Genomic DNA, 23,834 nt, shown 5'->3' with positions numbered 1-23,834 from the left:
CTCACCCGTTGCCTGAACGGGCAGTGGGACGGGCACGGAGAAGAGGCTGGAAGCTCCCCTTGTGGTCCTGAGCCTTGGTCCACAGCCCTCGCCTCTCAGGTGGATGTGCTTGGTCTGACCTGTATTTAATACATGTCTAAGCAAAGTCCAGCAATATTTCCCTAAATGTAACTGTCCTGGCGCTGGCTGCTTTTTCAAGCACTTCCAACAAAGTTTGGTCTCAAAAGGGACCCAGGAGCATCCCTAGGGAGATGGGCTCTCCTTGGGAAAAGCCATTTGCAAGCCGTTTAGCTGAGGAGGAGTGTGCTCTCACCTTCCCCCATTAAAATACCTGCAAGCTTCGTGCTTGCGTGGGGCATACACCGGGAGTTTGCAATCCCCTCCTGGGAGTTTCAGCCCCATGTGGCACCGTGCTGTGCTCCTGCACACTGTTCTCCTGCCAAGTAATCCCACGCCGTCTGCCCTTTTTATTATTATTTTCTCTCTCAGCACTGAACTTGCTGGCTCAGGCTTTCTCCTGCTGAGTGGTATTTAAATATCGCAATGCACTTCATAACTCACCCCACCTCTTGGACCAACAAAAGTCTGTTAAATTGTTCTCTGTGAAGTGAATTTCCGTCTTTCCTCTCTCTCTCCTCTTTTTCTGGAGAGCGTCCAGCTTGCACTGGGACGAAACCCTTGGGCTGAGCGCGTGTGTTTGAAGGTGTGCGCGTGGGAGGGATGAAGGGGGGAGAGACGGCGGGAGAGAAAAGAAGACAAAAACCTGCCGGATTTCATCCCCTTGCCCCTGCGGAGCCATCCACAGCGGCCGCCAGCGGAGCGGGATCGCCGCCCAAGGAGGCCCTCAGCATCCAGGAATGGTGCGTGCGCGGCGGGCAGGCCTGAGGCGGGACGGGAGGGCGGCGCGCGGGGCTGCTCGGCGCGCGCCGCACGGGGACAGCCGGAGCTCGCGCCCGGTCAGGATGTGACATCACCGGCGGGGGAAAGAACCCTCCGGGTCCGAGTTTCTTTCATGAGAGGGCAGCGAGGGCCGGCGCGCGCCCCGCTCCTGGGACGGCGCGGCCATGGGGCGGCCCGAGGGGCCCTGAGTGTCTGCCGTGGGGGTTCCCCTTTCGCGGGGGGCTTCTTGGGGAAGAGCAGAAACGGCAGCGGCGCCGGCAGCCGGATCGGCGGGGGGATGAGGTGAGCGCTTGGGGCAGAAAAGACTCCGTCACCGAGACAGCGTCTGGGGGCTCTGTGAGCCAGTGCTCTGCCTGCAGAGGACTGCGCGCGAAGCGGCTGCCACAGGGAAGGGCGAATCCGTCCCCACGCTTGGGACAGCACAGAGCACAGAGCAGTGCCTGCTTCCCGACCCGAGAGGCAGCCTGTCCCGCTCTGGGTCCCAGCACATGCCCACAGGGCGGGTTTGAGCACGGGGTGCATGAAATATCCCGGGGATAACCTGGGAAGAAGCAACCTTTCACCCAGATGGGGATGGACGCGTGCCAGAAGGCGCTTCCCGTTGTGTCTGGTCAGCTGGTGAGTGTGTAAATGCGGCGGGATCCTATTGCTGGGATCGGGGAGGTGCGGGAGCACCATCCGCGGGACAGGGAGGAGCACGGAGGGAACACTGTGCCTGGCAAAGGGGGACACGCAGCCCCAGCGGAGAGCCCGGGCCGGAGCGAGTGGTTTGATCAGCAGCGACTGCCTGTGGGAAGCAGCAATTAAAGCTGCTGCCCTTGTAACGGGCCGGACACGGAGGGTGCTGGAAGTGGCTTTGCTGGTGCCTGCGGGAGGGCAGGGATTCCAGGGCAGCAGGACCCGGAGCAGAGCGAGCTGGTGGGCGCCCGTGCAGGGCTCCAAGCCAACTGCAGCGGCAGCAGCGAGACCCTGGTCCCCAAGGACAACGTACCCCCCAAACCCCTTGCTCCACAGGACATCACCCCCTGAAGGCACCGCAGGGCTTCAACCTTCTGCTTGGAGGTTTCTTGGGCGACATGAGAAGAACTTTTTGGTGCTTTTGGCCAAGCAATGAGCCCAATCCTGTACTGTGTTGGACGGGGATGTGAGTGAAACGCATCCCCAGACATGGTGTCCCAGGGGAGCTCCCGGTTTGCTGGTGGAAAGGAGTCAGGAGGAGGATGGTGCCCAAAGGGAGGGGACAGCAGGGCCGGACAGGGGTAAGTGAAGGCGTGAGCAGTCCCATTCCTGGAAACTGTTCAGTTTTGCCTGAGATGGGGATTCCTGAGCCCCAGGAGGCCCGGGGGAAGCACCAGCATGGCTCCGTGGGAGCCAAGGCCTTACTGGCTGCCGGGGCGCTCCGGATCCGCGCAGCCTGCCCCACGGAGCGCCCGCGGCCTCCTCCGGAGCCTGCCGCGAGCCCGCCAGCCCCCTCCCGGCATCTCGTCTTGGCTCCTTTCCCGGAATTTTCCATCGTTTGGGTTATATTTGGGACCGGCAGCCAATAACCCCGCTTCTCACGGACAGCCCAGCTGGGGCCTGGCTCCTGCGGGACGCAAAGACACGATCGAGGGAGGCTGAGGCCAGGCTCTCAGCGCCTTCCTGCACAACTGCCCCTTCCTGAGCACTTCTGATGTTCTTCTAGCTCCACCAGCTGAAAGTTCCACCGGCACCGATTCTCCAGGATGGCTGAAGATTAAGTAACCAACCCGACTTTGCAGCAGGACTTCTTGGGTTTTTAACAGGAGGTTTAGGAACAGGGCTGTTCACTCGGGAGATGGAGCGAAGCCGCAGGGCAGCAGGTCCTGGTGGCACTGTCCATCTGGAGACCATCTGACAGATCCAGGGCTCCAGCAGGCAGCGTCTGGGCAATGCGAAGGGATGTGACCAGAGGGACTTTTGCCCTGACTGTGGAGAAGGGAATCCCCTGAAGCCCGAAACTGGAAGTAAACATCTGGGCAGCTGAACCTTAGATCCCACAGGAAGTACGAGGGGGAACCCACTGCAAGCTCCCAGGGCTCGGAGGAGCGAGAGGGAGCCCTTCTCCATCACCCGGGCATCGGTGCTGCCTCTGGCTCACCTTCCAGCTGTTCTTTTTTCTTATCTGGCACCAAAAATGCAGGTTTTTAGTTGCTGACCTTGCTTCAAACCTGCTGAATTGTTTGTGGTGGGAGAGGAAATTGCCCTCCCTATTGTTTTGCTTTATTTTTCACCCTTTTGTTTTACTAGTTTCTAAACAGAACTCTCAGCATTGTTCTTAATTCAAACCAAAGCCTTTGTCTTGCAGTATTCCTCTCTTGTCCTCAAAGGATAAGGCCTATATGCCCCAAAAAAATCCCTCAAATCTGAAATTAAAGGTTCATTTTGACCCTGAGTTTTTATCTCCTCTCACTCCTCCCAGACCTTTTTCCTTCTTTTCTGGAGTTGCCAGGAACTCATCTAGGAAATGAGTTTTTCACAAGTCTCTGCCTGCTGGATCCCTGCTGGCTGCTCAGCCTCCCCCTTGCCACGTTTCTCCCCGCTCTGATTTGACTCTTGCTAAACCCGCCAGGTTTCACTTCTGCTGCTGCCAGCACAAACCAGGCCATGGAGAAGCCGGCAGGTTGCAGCCCGGCCCGAGGGCTTTTCCTTCTGCTGAGCTGGATTTTATCCCCGCTCGGGACAAACCCCCGGCCGTGGCAGCTCCCGTGGGAAGCGGAGGCCGCTTCAGCGCTTGGCCGCAGGAACTGGCCTCTTTCCGTCCTGCCGCCCCGTTCCCCTTCCTCACAAGCCCCGCGCTGCGCTCGGCGGCGTCCGGCCTTCGGGAACGTCCGTTTTCCTGTCCTGGCCGCCGTGGGCTGCCGCGCCGCTGCCAAGGGCTCCCTTGGAGAAGCTGGGACGTCACGTGTGGGAATGCGAGGCAGAGCCCTGCCAGCTGCAGCCGGGGCGCCGGGCCAGCCTCGGCGGCGGGATGAGCACGGACACGTTGGAGGAAGCCGCTGTCTAAGCTTGCTGAGCCACAGCTTTCCCTTCATGTGTCCCGAGCGGAGCAGCCCGTACGCCTTTCCCACCCCCAGGTCCCTGTGGACAAGGGCCTGATTTCCAGGAATGCGCGGAGCCACCACAGCCAGGCTCAGCCAGATGCTGCTGAACTCTGCGCCTTAGCGAAAACTTGGAAGATCTCCCACTTTCCTACGCTTTCCATGGAGCTGCCCCAAATTCTCAGCCAGTGACGGGACGGCACCAGCCCGTGGGGGGACTGGTTTGCTCGCTGCTGTTCCACAGCAGGTGCATCCGTGTGGACGCAGGAGACGCCTGCTCTTGAGTTCCCCACCACTGCTTGTCTCCTCTGCAACATGTGTCTGGGCCCATTCCAATGGACGTTTCATTTCCACCCTTCAAATTGCAGCCACTGACCAGGACACGAGACCTGCCGGAGTCATTGTTGGTTGGCTGTGAAGCACCCGCTCTCGAAACTGCCCCTGAACACCCTTCCCCGGGTTCTCTCCCCCAAAAGGAGGGTCCCACACTGAGTCCAGGCCAGGGGGGAAGCTGGGGCAGTGAGGAGCACTCGCTCCAAGCTGGTGACTCCCCATTTAGTGCCCCAGTTGTATGGGTTCCAGCTGATGTTTAAAAGTAAGGTTGTGGCCACCACGCAGTCCCTAGCTATACCTTTCATTTCTCCTCCTCCACATCAGCCTCTTTGTGCACTGAAAGCTCTGGAGCAAGGAGGAGAAAGGAGCTGGTTCCTTGACCTTCGTGCCTCTCTTCGCTTCGTTTTTTTTTTTGGCTTTTTCAGTTGTAAATTCCAAAATATGTAGTTGGTTTGGCAAGGGTCCCGAGAGCAAAACTGCTCCCGTTATCCCAGCCCAGCCCATGCCTACCCTGGGCTCAGGGAGGCTGCAGTGCCTTGGTCGTCCTGCGCATCCGGCAGGCGTGAGCATGAGGGCAGCACTGGGTTTTGCTCTTCCATTTCTGGGCATCTTTAACAGATGCACCGCAGGAGAACACCTGACAGATGTTCAGCACGTTTGGTGCTTTTTAAAAATGGTGTTTTAGTAAGAGAGTGGCACTAAAGTGTGAAATACATCCCCACCTGCCTGGCGACTGAGAGCAGCTTGTGGCATAACACGAGGAGACGCAGAGGAAGGCGTTTGTGGGATGAGTGATGGGGCTAAACGGAGGCTTTGGGAGATGAGAAAACAGCATTTATTTCCCAGGGAGCACAAAGAGCAGCTCAGTATTCACAGAGGACTTGCAGTGTGAGGCAAGGAGTATTTATACCCTGTGTATTTGTTGGATTTTCACTGTTGATCCCACGTGTAAGTGATGTGTTTTATGTGAGCTTTTCTGCCAAACTGGCTTGTCATCACCCCTGTGAGAGGAGAAATAGCTCATGGAGAAGTGTGAATGGAACAGAGAGGTCAGCAGAAATACTGACCCAGAGAAATAGCTATTGGCACTACTCACTTTGCTAAAATCCCTCATGGAAACCACTTGTCTTAGGCCCCAGGCCCTGTTTATAGGGCCCTTAACTCAGAGGGCCGTGTGACTTTGTTGGGTCGGTCCAACCTCACACTGGTACATGCAGGTTTATCTTCCTCCATCCACCCAGCAAGGAGACCAGGGGCTGTGCTCTGGCCACAGGTTTTGTGTGGCGCAGTGCAATGACTTTGTCCCATCTTTCTGGGTAAAAATCAGGGCTCTTTAGAGACCCTTCATTGTTGTCCCCCCTGGGGGGCCTGGAGCAGGATGGAGGGAACTGCAGGGTGAATTAGAGGGGACTTTCCTGTGCCACGTCATCCCTGCCTGGGAAGCTGCTAAGCGTCAGATGGGGAAATCCTGACTTCTTGTTTAGGCAAAATTGTTTATTTTTGCTCATTCTGATGGCTTTTCTCAGTTGGAGCATTCTGCACTTGGCTGGTCATAGGGAGAGAGTGGGAGGAAAAGGGTAGAGAAAGTGTCAGGTGGGAAAGCCCCTTCTTTTGGTTCAGCAGTGCAAGTTCAAGTCTTCACCTGTGCGATGGCAGAGCCGTTGGTGACAAGTGCCTTGGGAGAGGACAAAAGCACCATAGATGTTGCTGGCCATGTCTCCCCAGTGCTGCTGGCTCCATGACCAGGGGTGTCTCAATCACATCACACCTCGCTGTGGATGGGCAGACTACACCCTGCCCTACCTAAGCTGTGGCCAGTATCTGCACTGCTGTCATGGCTTGAGCTGGGGTCAGATACTCAAGCCAGCCAGTTTTCCAGAGGAGTAATCCCATCTTCAGGCTTTACCATGCTGGGAAGCTTTTGTTGATGTTTGGCCATTAATTCAGATATGCCTGTGTCTGCTTCAACTCAAGGATGTTCATATAACCTAACCTAAGTCAGTTCAAGCTCAACGGCACTGGATTTGAAGCACAGTCAAGCCAGGAATTACAATTTTTGCTTCTGAGGGCAGCCAAAGCTTCGGTCAGGTTACTGATGGGTGGTGGGTGGTCTCCTTGCCACGATGGATTTCCGTCTAGCCTCATGAGGGACGTCTATCTGCACGAGATGTGGTGTCCCCCAATAGCAGTCACACCCAACCTTATCATCCAGGTTACGGCCCTGTCCTGGGAAAGACCATGGCACTTGGGGGCTAAGCGAGCAGGAAACCATTCAGGGCCCACAATATCAGCCAGGCCTTGTGCCGTGGTTCCGGGATGTGGGAGCCCAAGTGTTGCTCCAATCTGCAGCAAGCAGGAGACAGACCAGCTACGAGAGGGGAGGTCTGCACAGATGCCTACTCCTCTGAACATGCACCACCAAAACCCATGTGCAACACTGCTACTGTGGCTCAGCTGGGCACAAGAAATTGGCTGGAGGTTGTTCAATTCCTAAGGGGAATTCCTGTGCAGAGGAAAGCCAAGCAGTTCCTCTGCTACTGGATCAGGAACTCCATTGCAGCAGATATGTATATACATATATATACATATGTATATGTATATGTAAGAAATTTATATATATTAGAATACTCCCTGGCAGGCTTTTCCTAGAAGTGTTATCAACAGGATGTGCTTTGAATAAGTGACAGCTGGGTAGGAGGTCCCCAGATAAGGTCTGTTCTTTACAGCGTCATTGTGCCAAGCTCAGTCTGTGCGGCCGAGTCCCCAGGGTTCTGCTTGCTCCTGGGACTGCTGCCCGGAGACCTCCTTGCCAGCAAGACAGGTAGGAGTTACGACATGAACCCAACCATCAGGATCTTCCCCTGCTCCCTCCTGGCATCTTGGAGAGCTTACGCTCCCTTTTCTAGGTGGGGAACAAAATTTTTGACTTAGTTGGAGCCAACTGCTTGGGACAGGTGGAGGAGAAGGCCAGATGTCTAGCTCATCTTTGCTGGCAAAATAGAATGTGCCCACAGCTCTGGATTGGGTTTAAAAAGCAGATTTTATACAGCAAGTTTTTGGCTAGAAGATTTTTTTTTTTTTAACGATGAATATGTATCCAGACTTCACTGGATACCATTCCCTTCTGCTCGTGACTTTGGCTAAGTCACTTCCTCCTTCTGGGAGTCTTTTTCTTCCTTGTTTACCCTCTTTCCACCTCCTTCCTTCAGGGGCAGGCTGCTCGGGGACTCTCTCTTCCCCAGGCCTCAGGAAAGCGTTCAGCACCAGGGTGCCTTGATCTCGCGTTGGTGACACCAGTGATGAGTGCAGGTAACTGGAGGATATAGCTCACCTGGTCTGTGAACAAGCAGGGTGGGTGAGCTTCTCATGGGAGCTATGGGGGGAGGAAAATTAAAAAAAAAAAAAGGAAAAAAATAGAAGGAAACAGCACAGAGCTCATCCGTGCTGGTCAATTCAGACAGGCAGGAAGGGATGAGCTCAGCGGTTGTTGCCAGATGGAGGCACTCACCCGCCGTGGATGTGGGTGAGGTGGCTGCTCTGTCCCTGCTGCCTGCTCCTTTGTGCATTGTGCTGCTACCAGAAGGACACCGGCATCCTGGCCCGTCACACGCTGCTCCCGGCTGTTGCCTCCCCTCTCCGCACGCGAGTTTTGTTCTTTTGGACAAACACACGGGGCAACACAAAGAATCCCCCGCACTGATGGTGCAGTGGGGCTGTGTGAACCTGTGGAGGAGCCAGGGATTCAGCCCTGATCCTCCCAGTCCCTGCATGTTGCCTCAGCAACAGGGTGAGCCAACATCCTGGCACTGATGCATCCCTGTGAGAGTGAGACCCAAGCATCGTTGGCCTCACATATGACCAAAATTTGCTTCTTTCTCCTTCCAGCAATCTCCAGCCCTGAAGATCCCAGTCCTGGAGTTTACTTTGTGCTGAGCGTCTGCCACAATCCTGGCCAGCCTACCCCATGATGGCTTTGTGTCTCAAACAAGTCTTCAATAAGGACAAAACATTTCGTCCCCGGAAGAAATTTGAACCCGGCACTCAGCGTTTCGAGCTGTACAAGAAAGCTCAGGCCTCCCTGAAGTCCGGGCTGGACCTGAAGGCCGTGGTGCAGCTGCCTCCCGGGGAGAGCATCAATGACTGGATTGCAGTGCACGTGGTGGACTTCTTCAACCGCATCAACCTCATCTACGGGACCATGTCAGAGTACTGCACAGAGAAGAGCTGCCCCATCATGTCGGGTGGGCTCAAGTACGAATACAGATGGCAGGATGACAACAAATACAAGAAGCCGACCAAGCTGTCGGCCCCCCAGTACATGTGTATGCTGATGGACTGGATTGAGATGCTCATTAACAATGAAGACATCTTCCCCACCAGGATAGGTGAGTGTGCCCGGGTTCCTCACAGGAAGGCTGTGGTTGGAGCTGCTGCAAGTTCTCAAGCTGGTGGTGGACCTCAGAGCTAGTTAATGGCTTCTTAGTAGGGTTGGTATTCTTGAATTTTGCAGTCCTGAGGATTGTGGCCTTTCCCATTACAGGTTTTCTTCAGCCTCTGTCTTGCACACCTCTTTTGCTGCAGTTTGAGCCCGAGGGATTTCTCATCCTGTTCCCAGGGAAAATGGAAAACAATGTTCTCTTTCTCTGTGCTTCGAGTTTTTCCAAATCTTTTCTGATTCTGAGAAATCAGGGCTGGTAGGTCATTTCCCCTGCCCTTCTTCATAGAGAGCTGAGCTTCAAGGCTGTTTGGAGATAGTTATCCCACCTCTCCACAGCACTCTTCTGCCTCACCAGCTACATTTCTTGCTGGTTTTCCAGGCAGGTAGGTTCATGTTCCCAAAGTTTAACATTTTTTCATCCTTGCTGCTTCACTTCTCAGCTGCTCTCCATCTCTGCTAATTCAGCCAAGTCCTGGTTTTACATCACATTTTGCTATTTAGCTGGGACATCTCTGCAGCAGATGTGCCTAACCAAACCACCTCACCTTTCTTGTTGCCAACCCAATACCCAGGTACGATACAACCACTGAAAAAGCTTTGCCTTAAGAAACTGTATCAACTGCCAAAGGCAAAACCAGCCTGCAAATTACCACCCTACTGCTGTTTGCAGAGTTTGGCAGCTGTCAGTGCTACTTATTATTAGCCCTGCTAATAACATCTGCTTTTTCTTGTACTTCGGGAAGGTGAGTTCAAGGATAGGAGCTGAATGTGTTGCCTGGTGGGTACCAGGGAATTGTTCTGCTTGAAGGACAACTATTACCTCTCCCGTTTCCTGAGGGGCTGATCTGGTGGTTTTCTGGCATCTTCATGAAGCAGAAGGGTTCTATAAATAAACTTTCCCCCTTCTACAGGATCCGTCCTTTCACTAGGTCATTTGCATTCAAACTGGCTGCCAAAGCTTTGGGTCGTGCACAGAGTGGTTTCCTTTTAGATGAAATGCAAAGCCACTTGAATGTAAAAGAAGCTTTAAGGAGCTTACGGTGGAAATGCATGGCTTTGCAAGTCTGCCTCCCCATTTCTGTTTTCCCAGGCAGCAGAGCTGACAGATCTATATGAAATCAGTGCGGTTTAGACTTGGGATTTGCATTAACATGCTGGGAGAGTCCTAGAAACCTGTGAAGGTGACGTGGGATTATTGGGTGCCACTAACTGTCGCAGTCTCGTGTGTCCGTGCTGCAGGGTCCAGCTGGGTGCCACGGCTGCCGCTGGGCACGGCGCTGGCCCTCGGAGCTCCACCTTCACCACGGGCTCAGGGGTGACCGTGGGGCCGTCACCGCTCTGTGCCGCGAGAGGCAGTGCGTGCGGCCCCGGTGTGTCCAACTCAAGGGCAGCTCTGCCGCGGGTGTCTGCTCTGCCTTGGCTGCACCGGCTCCAACAATGGGTAGCATGGGACAATCCCCTTTGTGGGGTTTCTTTCCTCCCTCTCCATCACCCTAAGGATGAGCTGAGATCTGCCAGCAGTTGTTGCTTCTTCTCCCTGTCACCATAGCCTGGCGCCAAGATCCTTGTGCCGATGGATGTGCCCCTCATCTGCCTTTGGGGGTGTCTTTGGGAGCTGTGGGACAGCCCTGGCCAACACTGCTTGTAGTTCCCCCAAGTCCCTCAGAGCCAGTGTGATGGTCACTGCAGGGTTCAGCCAGCCCTAGGAATCACTCGGAGACATTGGCTGCTCGATGGTGAGATCCCCACGTTCCAGGCAACCCATGCTCTGGTCCGTGTGGTATCAGCACATCCCGGGAGATGGATGAGGCAGGAAGGGTTCCTTGCTGGCTGGCTGGGAGCACCAGTGAGGGCTGCTCAGCTCTGGGAGCCTCAGCGCTGCCGGGAGGCAACAAAGTCCCTGTTGATTCTGGCTGCAGCTGGGGATCTCCGGGGTCTGCGCGCGCAGCTGGAGGGGGTCACTGCTGCCAAGGACACGGCAGCCGCAGGGCTACAGAACGGATCTTCCTGTTCCAGAGGCTGCTTCTTCCCACGGAGAAGCTCTCTGTGCGGACAGAAGGGGGGCCGCAGACAGTTTTATGCTGGCCTTTCTTTCTAGAGAGGAGGGTGCTTTGGTCCAAGGCAATGCCTTTGCGGTGGGATTTAGGACGTGATCCTGCCTGCAAGCTGCTCTGGGGAGCCAGGACTAGAGTCCTGGCATTGCCAGAGGGGGGATGCGGCGGTGGCATCACGGCGCTCTCCGCTCTGCCCTGCTGCGGAGAGGTGCAACCCCGCAGCAGGACGGGGCTCAAGAAACCCCTCTCCTGCAGAAGGAGAGCAGAGCAAACCCACAGCTCGAGCTGGTCCTCACTTTGGGTTCCCAAAGCAAATCATCTCCCAGCTCCATCACAGGCCAATACAGCCTCCGTCTTCTGGGGTGCTGGAAGTGTTCCTTGGCATTGGCTCCCAGTGTGGAGTTGCCAAAAACCTGCCAAAAACCACGCTGGGCCACCGTGGGAGAGAGGGGCTGGCGCCTGCTGGTGCCATTGGCTGCTCCGTGCCCCTTCTATGATGTTGCCTGCACACTGCCTGCTTTGAAATACTGCAGTCATGTCCTGGTGGTTCTCATCTCATCCCTGGTATTTCCCTTTCGGGGTGTAAAACCTCACAGTGTGGGGAGGTTTCATGTTGGAGGTGGGGGCACCTGCAAACCTGCCCCTGGCCCATCTTTCAAGCCTCTTCGCGCGGGGACTGTCATGTCACCGAGTGGCTTCAGTCCTGCTGCTGGTGTGTCTCACTGCTTCTGGCATCACGTATATGTATATGACATATACCCATGTGTGAAAGGGAGCTCTGCCTGAGAGCTCGTGTTAAAGAGTGGGAAAGTCTGCTGTGGGAGGCAGGGGACGGTCACATTTTGTTGTATGTCCCCATTGTCACATTTTGTCACCAGTATGTTCCCAATTAACTGATTTTGACTGTCTTGCCATGTGCTTGGGTTAATTGCTCGGCAGCTCTGGCATTTCAGAAGATGGAGGTGTTTGGCCAAAGGAAAATGTCACATCTCCCTGTTTCTGACGGGGGCTGCTCCCTTTTTTTTTTTGTGCCAAAAAAATTAGATGAGGCTAAGGGAGCTCTGAGCAGGGAAAGACATGGGGTTCTGGGAGAGGAGCCAGACCAAACGGAGATGCTCAACCTCTTCCCTAAAGCACCAGGCTCTTGGAGAGGACCCAGGAGACTGGGCTACAGCGCACTGAGGAGGCACGGGGCAGATGAGAGCTGTTTAAAGGAATTTTTGAAGTTCTTTTTTTCCCCTAATGACACGTTTTCCTATTTCCACCTCCCTCTCTCTGACTATGTGAGAGTAGGAGCCCAGCAAGGGAAAGCAAAAGGTTGCAGGCTCCAAGGTGATGAAAGGAATGAAAGGAAACCGCTTCTGCTGTGCAAGGCGTGGATGGAAAGCAGAGCCTTCCCCCCAGTCGGACACGCGGCTGCAGACAGCCCCGCCAGGGCTAATGGCATATCCAGCACTGCTGCCGTGCACACGCTCCTCTTTTTGCTTTTCTTCTTCTTCTTTTTTTTTTTTTTTAATGATAAATTTCAAATAAACCACTTAACTATTAGCAGCGAAGATGAGACTTAGCATACAGCGAGTTTGTGCTGCTCCTGCCTGCAGAGGAGCCCTGCACTGCCAATGTCTCGAGGGGAGGTTTGCAGCTGCTGCTCTGCTGCTGCAGACGGGCTCCCTCACGCCTGGCTCTTCACTGCCCTCCTCTCTGCTCTCAGAGGACACCTGGGCTCGGCCTCCACGCGGGAAGGGCATCGCTGCCCGCAGAGCTCCGGGCCCTGCCTTGGCCGCGTGAGGAGCTCCTGGGCTGCATGGGGCAGCTCTGCGGGCTGGACGGGTCCTGCCCAGGGCATGGATCCACTCCCCACTCTGCACATTGAGCCACTGATTTTTAATAGAACCCAGCTCTGACAGCCGCTCCTGCAGCTTTCCATAGCCGTGGTGGTGAGAGCCCCAGAGCAAACTGCACCGTTCCCTCTGTGCTGTGACTGTCACGGCACAAAATCCTTCCTTTTCTCTTTCAGCTTCCTAAACCCCAGCAGGAGGGAGGGCTCCCTCTCCCACATTTGCATCCACCTCAGCTTTCTCTCATGGCCTCTTTGCCATATATAACAAAACCATTCCAGGACAGTTTCTATGGCTCCCTGCCTAAGGCCACCCAACCACAGACAAAACAGACTTTTTTTTTGGAAGCAGAGTTACCCAAACTTGCTAACGCTGTCTGAGGCTAACCTCAGCGTCCCTGTCCATCCAAAAACGGCAGCCCCTGAACGAGTGCGAAATTCAGCAGGGCTGGAGCTGGCGGTTCTGAGAGGCAGCGAGAGGTACCTCTGAGGTCAGAAGGGAAAATCGTTCTCCCTCAGGTAGGAGGCTCGGGTGGAAACGAGATGGTGGCCTGGCTTGTGAACGGCCTGTGTCCCCTCACTTTCTGGAGGAGGCCTTGGCTGGCGTGAACCAGCGCGGAGCGGAGCAGAGCGCTGCTGATCCGCACAGCCGCAGCGCCCGCTCCCTTCGCGTGTGCCAGAGCGGCGCAGGGAGGGCAGCACGGACCAGGCCAGGCCTGCCGGCACCGCGGATCGGGCCTGGATCGGACGGGGACATCCGAGCGCCTTCCCCCTCGGCTCAGCCGCGCTGGCGAGGCCGGGCTGCGCCAGCTCTGGCTCGATGCCAGGCGGGCAGGCGGCGTCCGGAGCGGCGGTGAGGACGACGCTGCCGTGTGGCAGAGCCGGCCTGCGCTAGTGCGGCTTTCCCAGAGGAAAACCTCGCTGCAGGTTCAACGGGATGGGGTGGGAGGAGGCACCTGAGCTGTCCGTGAACGGGGCATGTTGCCTACAGCAAGGGTGAGGGAACAGATATGTGTCACCCCATCCCCAGGGAAATCCCTCAGTTTCACTTAAAGGCTTTGCTGTAAAATCCTTCTCCTGCAGCAGAAACCTCTCCCGTTGCCAGCTGAAAGGAAATAGCTCCCTGCATGGAGCGAGCTAGGCCAGCCCAATGGCGGCAAATCCTCTACAGTAACGGCTTTCCCAGATGACCCGTATCAGTTTGCATGTGCTAGTGCGCTTTTTTTCACTCTTCCAACCAATATACTTATGCTGAAAAAAAAAAAACCAAAAATGCTTAAATGGGGAATAAGCATTGTTCCCACGCAGGGATAAGCATAAATGGTCTGCGGATAGATTTTTACCAGCTGGTAAAATTGTGTCTGTAGATTTCTTCAGCGAGTGGGCATATGAACAAATTACCGCCTGGAGAATAGCTGCTCCCTGGTACCCGCCACGGCCCGCGGTGCCGGCTGAGACGAGGGAGCAGAGTGTTTTCCTGGGCGGGCGCCCGTGCTGGCCGCGGGGCTGCGGGACAGGGTGTCCCGGGCTGCACGGGTCACGTAAGCGAGCGCTCCCAGTGCGCGGGCGGTATCGGTGGGGACACGGGGACGTGCAGCAAACCCAGCGCCAGGGACGACTCGCGCGCTCTGCCAGCGGCTCTGGGGACGATGCAGGCACGGGAGATCCCGCAGCGATCCCAAGCTTCTCAAAACTCAAGTGCTGCCATGCCAGCCTATTCCCAAAACAATTATATATTAAAAGAGAAAACTTGTTCCAAAATTATTCAGTACTTTCTCTCCATAACAGCAGAAGAAAAATGTTCAGAATTCAGGCAATTATTGGAGTTTTCTCAGCTGGCTATTTTTTACACAATTTGTCTTTTTTTTTTTTTTGTAAATTATTTTCCTCTGTCTTTCCTTCCAAAATTAACACCACACCAGTTTGCAGCTGCTGCCATGACAATAGTCTTAAATGGGGCTTTCAAGGATTATTTTTAGGAAAAGATGATTCACTGAACCAAACTGGCCAAAATGGGGTTTACAAATAATAATAACAATATAAATCTCTGCATAGTTCGCTGAATTACTGCTTTTGTAGATGAAAAAAAAAATGCAATTGCCAAGGAGCAAAATAGTTTCATAGTACTGATTCATCGTGAAAAGAATTAAATTGGCTGATGCATGAGGTCTAGGGATCGCAGAGATGGCAGGAAAGATCCAAGACCATGTGCATTGCCTTACCATAAGCACATGCTTTTTGTTACCTGTCATTTTCATTTCCTTTTACACATAGTCTCACATGGTTTCCTTATATTTTGAAGCAATCAGTGTGGAGTGTGGAAAACAGACTTCTCTGAGCATTAAATGGCCTCTTGGGGGTTCAGGCAAAATATCCAAGATAAACTGAAGGTGCTAATTCATTTCGCAGCTGCAAATCACACCGGTGCCCTGGCTGTGCTGCAGGGAGTGAGATTGTGCCTGCTGCTATTTCCAGCTTTCGCCCTGGCTTTGGGTACAGGTGATAATGTCCGTTTGCCTGCCCGGTGGACGGTGCCTGTCTCCGCTCCTCCTCAGACGGGACTGCGTGTCTGCTGTGGGGCAAGCGATGCTTCCGTCAGTTATCCGCCCCTGGACACAGCGCCTGCTGTGGCAGGTGGACGGGAAGAGCTGATAACGTGCAGAAATGTTCTCCTCAACATGGGAGCGAGCTCACATCGTCCTAGTGTGTGTGTGTGTCCCTTGGTCCCCGCCTCCCAGCCCTGCTCTGTCCCACATTTGATGCCACCTGCCTTATCCCTTCGCATCCCTGGGCTGCTCGTCCCTGCCACGTCACACCGCGGTGCACGCGCTCTCGGTGCCACGTAGGCCCGTTTGAGCTGGCAGGGACGGGAAGGCCAACTGTGAGGAGGCTCCTCCGAGGGCTTCTGATGAACGGGCCCTGTTCCTTCTCCGCTTGCCGTCAGGGTGATCCCTCCTAGCAGGTAGGACAGCTTTGAGGTGAATGTATTGAAGCCTGACTTCTGTTTTTAAAGTTAAGCATCTGCAAGGGAAGGGCTGGTGCTTGGACAGTGCTGAGATCCTTTCCACGGGTCTTCTGTGTTTGCTCGGGATGTGCTACCTGTAATGTAACACCCAGACCTGTGTGAGGAGGCGCATTAAGTGTCAAGCAAGCGTGACCCACTGTCCCCTTGTGCTCCACTGTGTCGGTCTGTGGGCTGCAGAGGAGGCCACAGGAGTTACCTGCTGACATCCACTGTGCTAGCAGCCATGAACCAAGCCAAATGGCATTTCTGTCACGTATTTATGCTGCTCTGCAGGGGCTAGTAAAAACACCTTTTTTGCTCTTTACTGGAGAGCCCTTTAATTTCCATTCTGGGTGAGGAGATGGGGAATCTCTCCAGCTGCCCCCTGGTGTGACCAGCACATGCTGGGGTTGGCGTGTGCTGCTCTCTGCCTTCCTGTGGCAGCCTGGCAGGAGAAGCTCGGAGCTCGAGAGCAGCGCAAGCCCGGACAGCAGCTTACTTATCAGGTATCCGCCCCGCTTCCTTCCCGCCGGGAAGTGCTTTAATCAGCTCACACAGGTCCTTGGCCAAGCAGGTCCCCAGCTCTTCAAACGTGAAATGTCTCCCTGCTCTTAAAAGAGACAACAGGCTCCGGCTTGAAGTCTGCACATGCACAGGGCTGGAGAGAGCCCTTCCCTGAAACCCACCCCATGAAGAGGGCACCAGGCTCCAAGCTCCAGTCGCTGCCCTTCAGGGCAGGGACATGGGAAGTCGTTAACTCCCCTATACTACATTGCATGTGTTTCAGCTGAAGGAAGATGCCTGGATCAGATGGACAGGTCTTCCATGTAGGATGTCGAGAGCCTTTGTGTGTCTCTTGACATGTGGCTGGGCGCTATGGGCCCTCATAGGTGGTGCAGGTCCAGCTATGCCCTGACTTCTGCTCTGTGACCCCAGCTGCGAGGCCCAGGCCATCGGCTGCAGCCTGTGTTCAGGGTCCTGGGGTGTGAGTGGCACAGGAGGGCCACCCATGGCAGCAGCATGGGGAGTGGAAGGAGGACCTGATGGCCCTGTGCTGCTGGGGGTTGCTCTGCAGAGAGAAAGGGACTGATGTGGCTACTACTGCTCCTGTGGCCAAAGGGCCATCGCAGGTGGTGGTGGTGTGACATGGGGCTGGCCTGTCCAAGTCCATTGGTGACACTGCAGCCTGGCCATGTCTGGAAGGGACAGCCACACACTGACACCTTGTGATGGACATGAGGAAAAGCAGCTCAGCTGCATGGCCTAGCAGCCGATGTTACTGCTGGATTCATGTGTAACTACAGTGGGATGCTCTTATTAATAAGATACTTTTAGGACCTGGCACCCACCATGAGATCTTTGTAGGCATGTCTAGGTACATGGCAGCTCAGCATCTTCCCAGACACAGCCACACGGTTGCTGTTGGCCACAAGATTTGTGCTAAGGGTCCTGTCCCAAATGCTTTTGGAAAACATGTGTTGCATCTTGTTGTGCCTGTCCCTCAGAGTCCCTCAGCTGCCAATGTGTCCCAGAAGACTTGGGATTACAGGGCAGGAGGGTTCCTGGCTAACCTCAGGACCAAAAGTAGTGGAAAGGCACTCTTCAATATCTGTCAGTTCTGCATGTGGCTTATCTAACAGCACTACCTGGACCACAGATGCTATCAGTCCTGAGTGTTGCAGATCCTTTTCATCTGCTGTTTACTGTTTGATTTTATTTCTCTCATCTCAGAACAGGGTGGAGGTTTGTTGTTTTCCCTCACCAGCAGTTTCTGCAGTTTGGAGGCAAACTCTTTTGGCTGGTCACGTCTGATCTCTTCCTCATTGCTTGTTTTGACCAAACAAGCCAGTCCCTGGGCAAACGGCACGGGGACGAAGTGGAGACCGTGGACACGGCGCTGTCCGCCCACCAGCACCTCGCTGCGCTCCAGGCACTGCCGGCTCTGAGCCCCAGGGCGACCCTGTTCAGAACAACGTGCATTCCCCAAGCGGGACTCCCTGTTCAGAACAACGTGCATTCCCCAAGCGGCGCGCCGCCAAGGATATTCAATATTTCTTGACTGATTCTTCAAAGCTGGACTGTAAAAGCCACCATAACATTATTTCTCCCCTGCTGATTTGGTGCTTAGGCCTTTTATTTGCTCAGCAAATTCTCACCCAGTGCAAAAAGCTCAAATGAAGACTTCAGTAAAGCAGCTGGTCCTTCCTGGGTGCAGAGTCTGTGCTCTGATCCCTCTCTGTATCCGACCAGGAGGCAAGGAGAGTCCCACAGTCAAAGGGCAGAAATGGATCCCTGCTGCCATCTAGGAACTGCTGGTGCGAGGAAGTCCTGGTTCTACTTTGCCAGATGCAAATACCTTTCCTGGGGAGTCTAAGAGCAAGTGTTAGAGCTGGCAATGGAGACAGCGGCACTGGAATGGGTCACACCAAGGCTCCTACTGGGTTTTGGACTGCTGTGGGAACAATCCTGGGATTCAAAGATAAAATTTCCATTTTTATTATTTTAGCTACTGATTTGCTGATGCTTCTCACAGCAGAAAACCCCTGAGCTGGCCATGGCTGGTCAGAGGTTATCTGGAAAGGTTTTCAAAATGTTAAGTGCTGCAATAGTAAGAAGCTAAGGGAAGAGGCAGGTACAGCTGTGGGAAAGGAGAGTTTTGTTATTTGCAAATTTGAATTCGGATGCTCAGGGGAGCAGAAAAATCTTCAGGAAAACAAATTTGAACCATTTTATTTTTCTCTTTCCAAAAAATATGTTTGGGGGTTTCAAAGCCATGTGTCTTTTGAAGATTCACCCCAAGCTTCCAAACACTGACTGTACTGACACATGTGAAATTTTCTCTGTGATAACAGGCAGAGGTTGTATTTAGGTGAGGATGGATGTGTAGGAAATGCACTTGTGTCCTTGTGTGGGATAAGACTGAAAGAACAGAGTCTGCAGCAATCCCTGTGGTGGGTCCTGTTCTTCAGCACCCTGTACGGACACTTCAGAAGGTACCATCATACAGCTGCAACAAAATTATAATCCAAGCATCATTAAGACAGTTTTCCTCCCACTTTATTCTAATGAGGTATTAATTTGAAACAGCAACCTAGAAAAAAAAAAAGTAGAAACCCTACTCATTTCTTTTGGTGCATCAGAACTGATGTTTGAGGGTGTTAGGAGAAATAACAGTACAAACCAAGCATTTGATTCAGAATATCCCAGGGCAGGTTTATTCCCTGCTGGAAGAAGATTCTTTTTTGTTGTTGTTGTTGTTTTTTTTTTTTTTTCAAGGGCCTGGTAAATACAGGTGTCTGTGTGAAGTGGACTGCTCTGGCTGGGAGTGGGACCATGCATGGCCATGGCACAGAGTGGTGTTATGACTCACTGCAGGTTCAGCTGGAGGGAATGACTCCTTATGGCAAACTGCCTCTGTCCTTCCCCGATATCTTGAATTTTGCTGTGTCTGCATAGACTTGCAGAGGAAAGGTGGGGAGACAGGGCATAAGGGTCCTCTGCCAGGCTGGACAGATGTGGATGGATCTGGCTCCCTCCATTGAACTGTTCCCTCCCAGGGAAACTCCTGGATAAAACTGACTGCTAAGTAACAAGGAAGTACCTGGCAGAGCTGGATGGTACATTTCCCTGGTGTTCGTGTCACCTTTGACATTAGTGAAGGGAACCCTTCATCATCCCTACTCGCTTGTTAATCATAGCAGGACGTTTAAACTCAAGGTGCTTTTGTTTTGTAAATGCTCAAACAGATTCCACATTGCTTCTGCTTTGCAGGTGTTCCCTTCCCCAAGCAGTTCCAGCAAGTTTGCACTAAGATCCTCACCCGTCTCTTCCGTGTCTTTGTCCATGTCTACATCCACCACTTTGACAGCATCATCAACATGGGTGCTGAGGCTCACGTCAACACCTGCTACAAGCACTTTTACTACTTCATCAGGGAATTCAGCCTTGTTGACCATCGGGAGCTGGAGCCTTTGGTAAGGATGTCCCAGGGATGGGGAGGTGGAGGGGCTGAGAGCAGCATGGGTTGAATACAACACGGGTGAATTCACGTGGGTTTGGACCCTGGCCACTGCAGCCTCCCCCTGTGGACTCTCACCAACCCGACCTCAAGAGCTCAACCATGTTTGCTCTCATGTGACTATCACCCTTGGTTCTCTGAGGGAGAGCTTCACAACCCGTGAGTCTTCAAAAACTCCTTAAACTCCGCCTTGTCACAGTTGCCAAGAATCACTCCTTGGCACTCTGACTCAGGACCACCACAACATAGTGGTCCACCTCTATACTGTCTTGGTAGCTCTTAAGAAATTTGCAGACCAAAATGTCTTCAGCTAGTTGTGTCCATGTGGCCTTCAAGGATAAGATTTGAATGCAAAAATCTCCTCTCCACAGACCTGAATTTTCCCATGAGGGGACCAATGTTCCAGCTTGAGATCCTAACGTTAAGTTTAATGAGACTAGAGAAAGGCAAACCCCGACAAGGCGCACAGCTTTCACAGCAGCTACAAAGATGGAATTGGAGAGGCCTCCCTGGAGCTCCAAGTTTCCCCATCCTCCCTTGGGAAGCAATTAGACAGCAAGAGTCTTTAGCTACAGCAGGACAAGAAGGGGAGCAGAGACCAGACAGCCCAGGCAAATAAATTAGAAAACCCACATAGCTGTGTTTGTAAGGGAAGCAAGTGTGTCACAGGCAAGGCTGAGTGTGGTCTGACCTAGGCAGGTCACGTAGCAATAGCTAAAACGATTAATTGGGAACCTACTCATTAATATGCTGTGATAGGGGGATGGATTGCAGAAAAGAGCATGTGCAATAGCACAGAGCCAGCGAAGATGAACAGCATGTAAGCCTACAGAGAAAAAAATAGGGACTTGGGTACTAAGTGCTTTAATTTCTTCTCTGCTTTCACTTCTCTCAGTCAATTTTCTGCCTGTCTGCTCTAATCCTGATTTAGAAAGGGAGATGATAACTTAACCAGGGGGACCTGAAGACAACAGCATCTGTGTTAGCTGCTTCATGTAGTTTGATTATGACCTACGTTGTCACGACGGCCTCAGCCATAAAATATGGCAGCTCAGTCGCAGTGTCCTCTGTTCCTCTTCCTCACCACCACTCTTCATGACAAACTTCTTTAGCATTGATTTACAGCCCATAATGGTGTCATCTCCTTTGACTGATGCTTGCTAATGTAAATAATTAACAGCTAATAGCCAAAGGAGAGTCTGGCATTGCTAAATAGGTTTCCAGTGCCAGTGACTCACATGCACTGTGGCATGATTTATGGCTCTGAACGAGTCTCAGATGAATAGGTTCTCCAGTGTGATGAAACCAGGGCTAAACTACAAGGAAGGGAGGAGCATTTATATTGTTGGTATGCCCATGGCCTGGCATCTGAACCCGGCAGCAGACTCAAGCACCTGGAAGACCTTCCTGCAGGCAAGGACTTGCTGTACGTGCGTATGCGAGTGGCCTCGTGCAGCTGGAGAACGGCTGCGTCCTGGATGCACTGCTGGGCTCTGGAGGGAGGGACAAACTGCTGGAGCTTGTGAAAAACTTTCAAAGATCGTCCCTGCTGATGCATGAGTGATAGCAGGACTGTGTTACCCCAGGTCTTTCTGTATAATCCTTTTTGGAGACACTAAGCTGGCAGGGGTTGAGGAGAACTCTGCTTGTGTTTTGGAGCACATGTGGGGATCTGGAGGGTGGCATTTGTGTTGTTTTGGTTGTGCTTCAGCAGTTGTGAGCTCAAGTAATAGGATCAAACCTCTGCAGCATTTTCCACTTGACCTCAGCCCACTTTCCTTTGGCAAATTACTCTCTCCAGCCTGGGAGATTTGCTTTGATCATTCCTTTTCTCACTGGGCTGCACCATAGTTATCTCTATGATTCTTCGTGTTTTTAAGTCCCGATGGATCCTCAACTGACACACAAGCAAGGACAGACTGCATCTTCCTTCTTTTTAGGGTGGCTAAGATCAACCTCAAGGTTTATGGAAAGGTGATCCATCTTCTGGGTGAGATAAAATGAACTGGCCTTGAGAACGTCAGTCTCTCTTGATTGCCTCAGTAGACCCTTTGCTGGGGCAGCAAGAGCAGCCATTGACTCACTCTCTTAGCGAAGACCAAATGAAGGAACGAGGGCCCTGGGAGAAGCCGCTCACTCGTTTCCCTGGATGGTGGTTGCGGCTCAGGGCACTGGCAGCGCTGCCGGCCGAGGCGCAGCTGGTTACACACTGAGGTAGAGCTGGGGGCATTTCCAGAGCATGAGGAACATCGTGGGCATTCGGGGCTGCTCTGAGGAGCCTGGGGATCCACTGACCACCCCCACCCATCCCACTCCAGGCTGCAGTGGTGGGGTGGGCTGAATGCTGCTGTGAGGGGACATTCACATTCTTCTCGTCCCCTCTTCTTTTGCCTTCTGAGATGTTTGCAGGCACTTCCCATTTGCAGAATGGCTCTGTGGCAGTGCACTGCTTTTTCGTTTCATGGTAGCATTCTGCACTTGAGTGATTTTGTCATCTAAGGAAGCCCTGTCTTTGCCACTCTCCCCTTGATGGAATTCAAAAACAAAGCTCAGCACCGAAGAGCAAAGATTGCAGTTCCTAGCCCCCTTCATCATAGCACTGAAAAGCCTTCCATGTGTTTACTCAAGAGTGACCCTAGTTTTCCAGTCCGGCATTTCTTGGGAGTCACATTCTTCCTTTTCCAAAGAGCAAGAGGCCAACAGACATTAGATCTATTCTGGGAATACTTTTAAGATGTTCAAACATTCCTTGGGGTGGTGGGAGGTTGTCTGCATGCTGTGCAGATTAACAAACTGTGAACCCGATGAGCCAGAGGGAATCAAAGGCTTTCCTCACTACAGCCATGTATCCACTTTGGAAGCTATTAGTGGTGCTTCTTAAGCTGAGAACAAATACTATTTGCCACTTTCTTGGAGCTGGACACCTTTCTAATGTAGAAAACTGTACCTTTCTATTGAAGCCACCTTGTCTGGCTGCTCCATGACTGAGTCAGCAGCAGCACCTGGATCTTTTGACTTCTCTTTCCTTGGACTTGCTTTCAAAGTTAGGACACAGCCAAAACGACCTTGTGCTATGGAGATCAAGGAGGATCCTAGGAAAAAGCAGCTGACACAAGCAGAGGGGTTCTGGGAGGGCTGGCATGGGAAAGGGTGTAACTATCCTTGAGTTTCCATGATTAATTCCTTGGTGATTTTGGATTTCTACTAAACTGTCTTGTATGTTACTTTACTCAAATGCTGCTTTTGTATTAACTGCTTCACTTTTCTCTCTCGCCCTTCAATGCAGAAAGAAATGACAGAACGAATTTGCCACTGAAGTGATTTTGGCAGAAAAACACAGCTGACTCATTGAGAGTCCAGTGGGACAAGACACCCTCCCTGTGGTGAGACATTTATTCTAAAAGACTCGCTCTGGTCATTTCCATCCACCAGACTATGAAACCTGCAGAAGAGCCTCTTCAGGCCAGGGCTGAATCCTGAGCTTGTTCAACATCTCTGGACATTTTTTTTAATAGGCCCCAGTGTCTGTCATCTGGCTACTATCTAAAAAAGCCACTGACTACTGGAGAACAAGGCAAGTTTGACTGACTTCTACACTCTCTGGTCTCTAGGACCTTAGCCCTAGGTCTGGTGGTATCCATTCAACTACCCTTCCTCTTGTTTTATCCTCAGCTATATCGATCCCTGAGTAAGATACCTGCTCGAGGGTACTCTGATCCTGGTAGCCAAGATCATCCGTGAGCAGATGTGAACTTGGCTACTGAGTAATGCTTGTTACTATCGCCACATAGACTGGGTTTGTTCCACCTGAGGTCAGCTCTGCAAAATTGGTGACGTTTGATCCCAATTACCTTCATGAGCTAATACCCAAAGCACCATTTTAACTGCGAGCTGTGACTGTCTCCTCTGCCCTGACCAAGTCCTGCTTTACCAAGAGGACCATTACTTCCCCACTCCCCCAAACGTTCACACTTTGCAAAGTGGACTTCACGATACTCCAAAATGCACCTAGCATTTCTTCACTAGATGGCCCCATGACAGATAGAGGTGAACTAGGCTGTTTTCCAGGGTCATCAGCCCTGTCTATTCTCCAGACTCAGAAATCAGGATAACAAGTGAGGGAAAGAAACTGTTGCCAAAAAAACAAATAGCATTTCCTGATATGTGTTTTTGGCTCAAAAACAGCAGATG

At 52.7% G+C, this 23,834-nt stretch overlaps 1 protein-coding gene across 1 annotated transcript; it reads left to right on the top strand.

Moving 5' to 3' along the window:
• Positions 1–1,129: 1,129 nt before the first annotated feature.
• On the top strand, positions 1,130–23,118 carry MOB3C (MOB kinase activator 3C). The gene is made up of 4 exons (XM_088536525.1): positions 1,130–1,182; positions 8,178–8,677; positions 19,397–19,599; positions 22,930–23,118. Exons 2-4 carry the CDS (start codon positions 8,257–8,259, stop codon positions 22,957–22,959), a joined length of 654 nt encoding a protein of 217 aa, XP_088392651.1. The 5' UTR covers positions 1,130–1,182; positions 8,178–8,256; the 3' UTR covers positions 22,960–23,118.
• Positions 23,119–23,834: the final 716 nt, after the last annotated feature.

The sequence above is a fragment of the Tinamus guttatus genome, unplaced genomic scaffold (genome assembly GCF_059628265.1).
Source record: "Tinamus guttatus ecotype Peru unplaced genomic scaffold, ASM5962826v1 Tinamus_guttatus_pri_ptg000044l, whole genome shotgun sequence".
Taxonomy (NCBI): domain Eukaryota; kingdom Metazoa; phylum Chordata; class Aves; order Tinamiformes; family Tinamidae; genus Tinamus; species Tinamus guttatus.
This window is presented reverse-complemented; position numbering and strand designations above follow the sequence as displayed.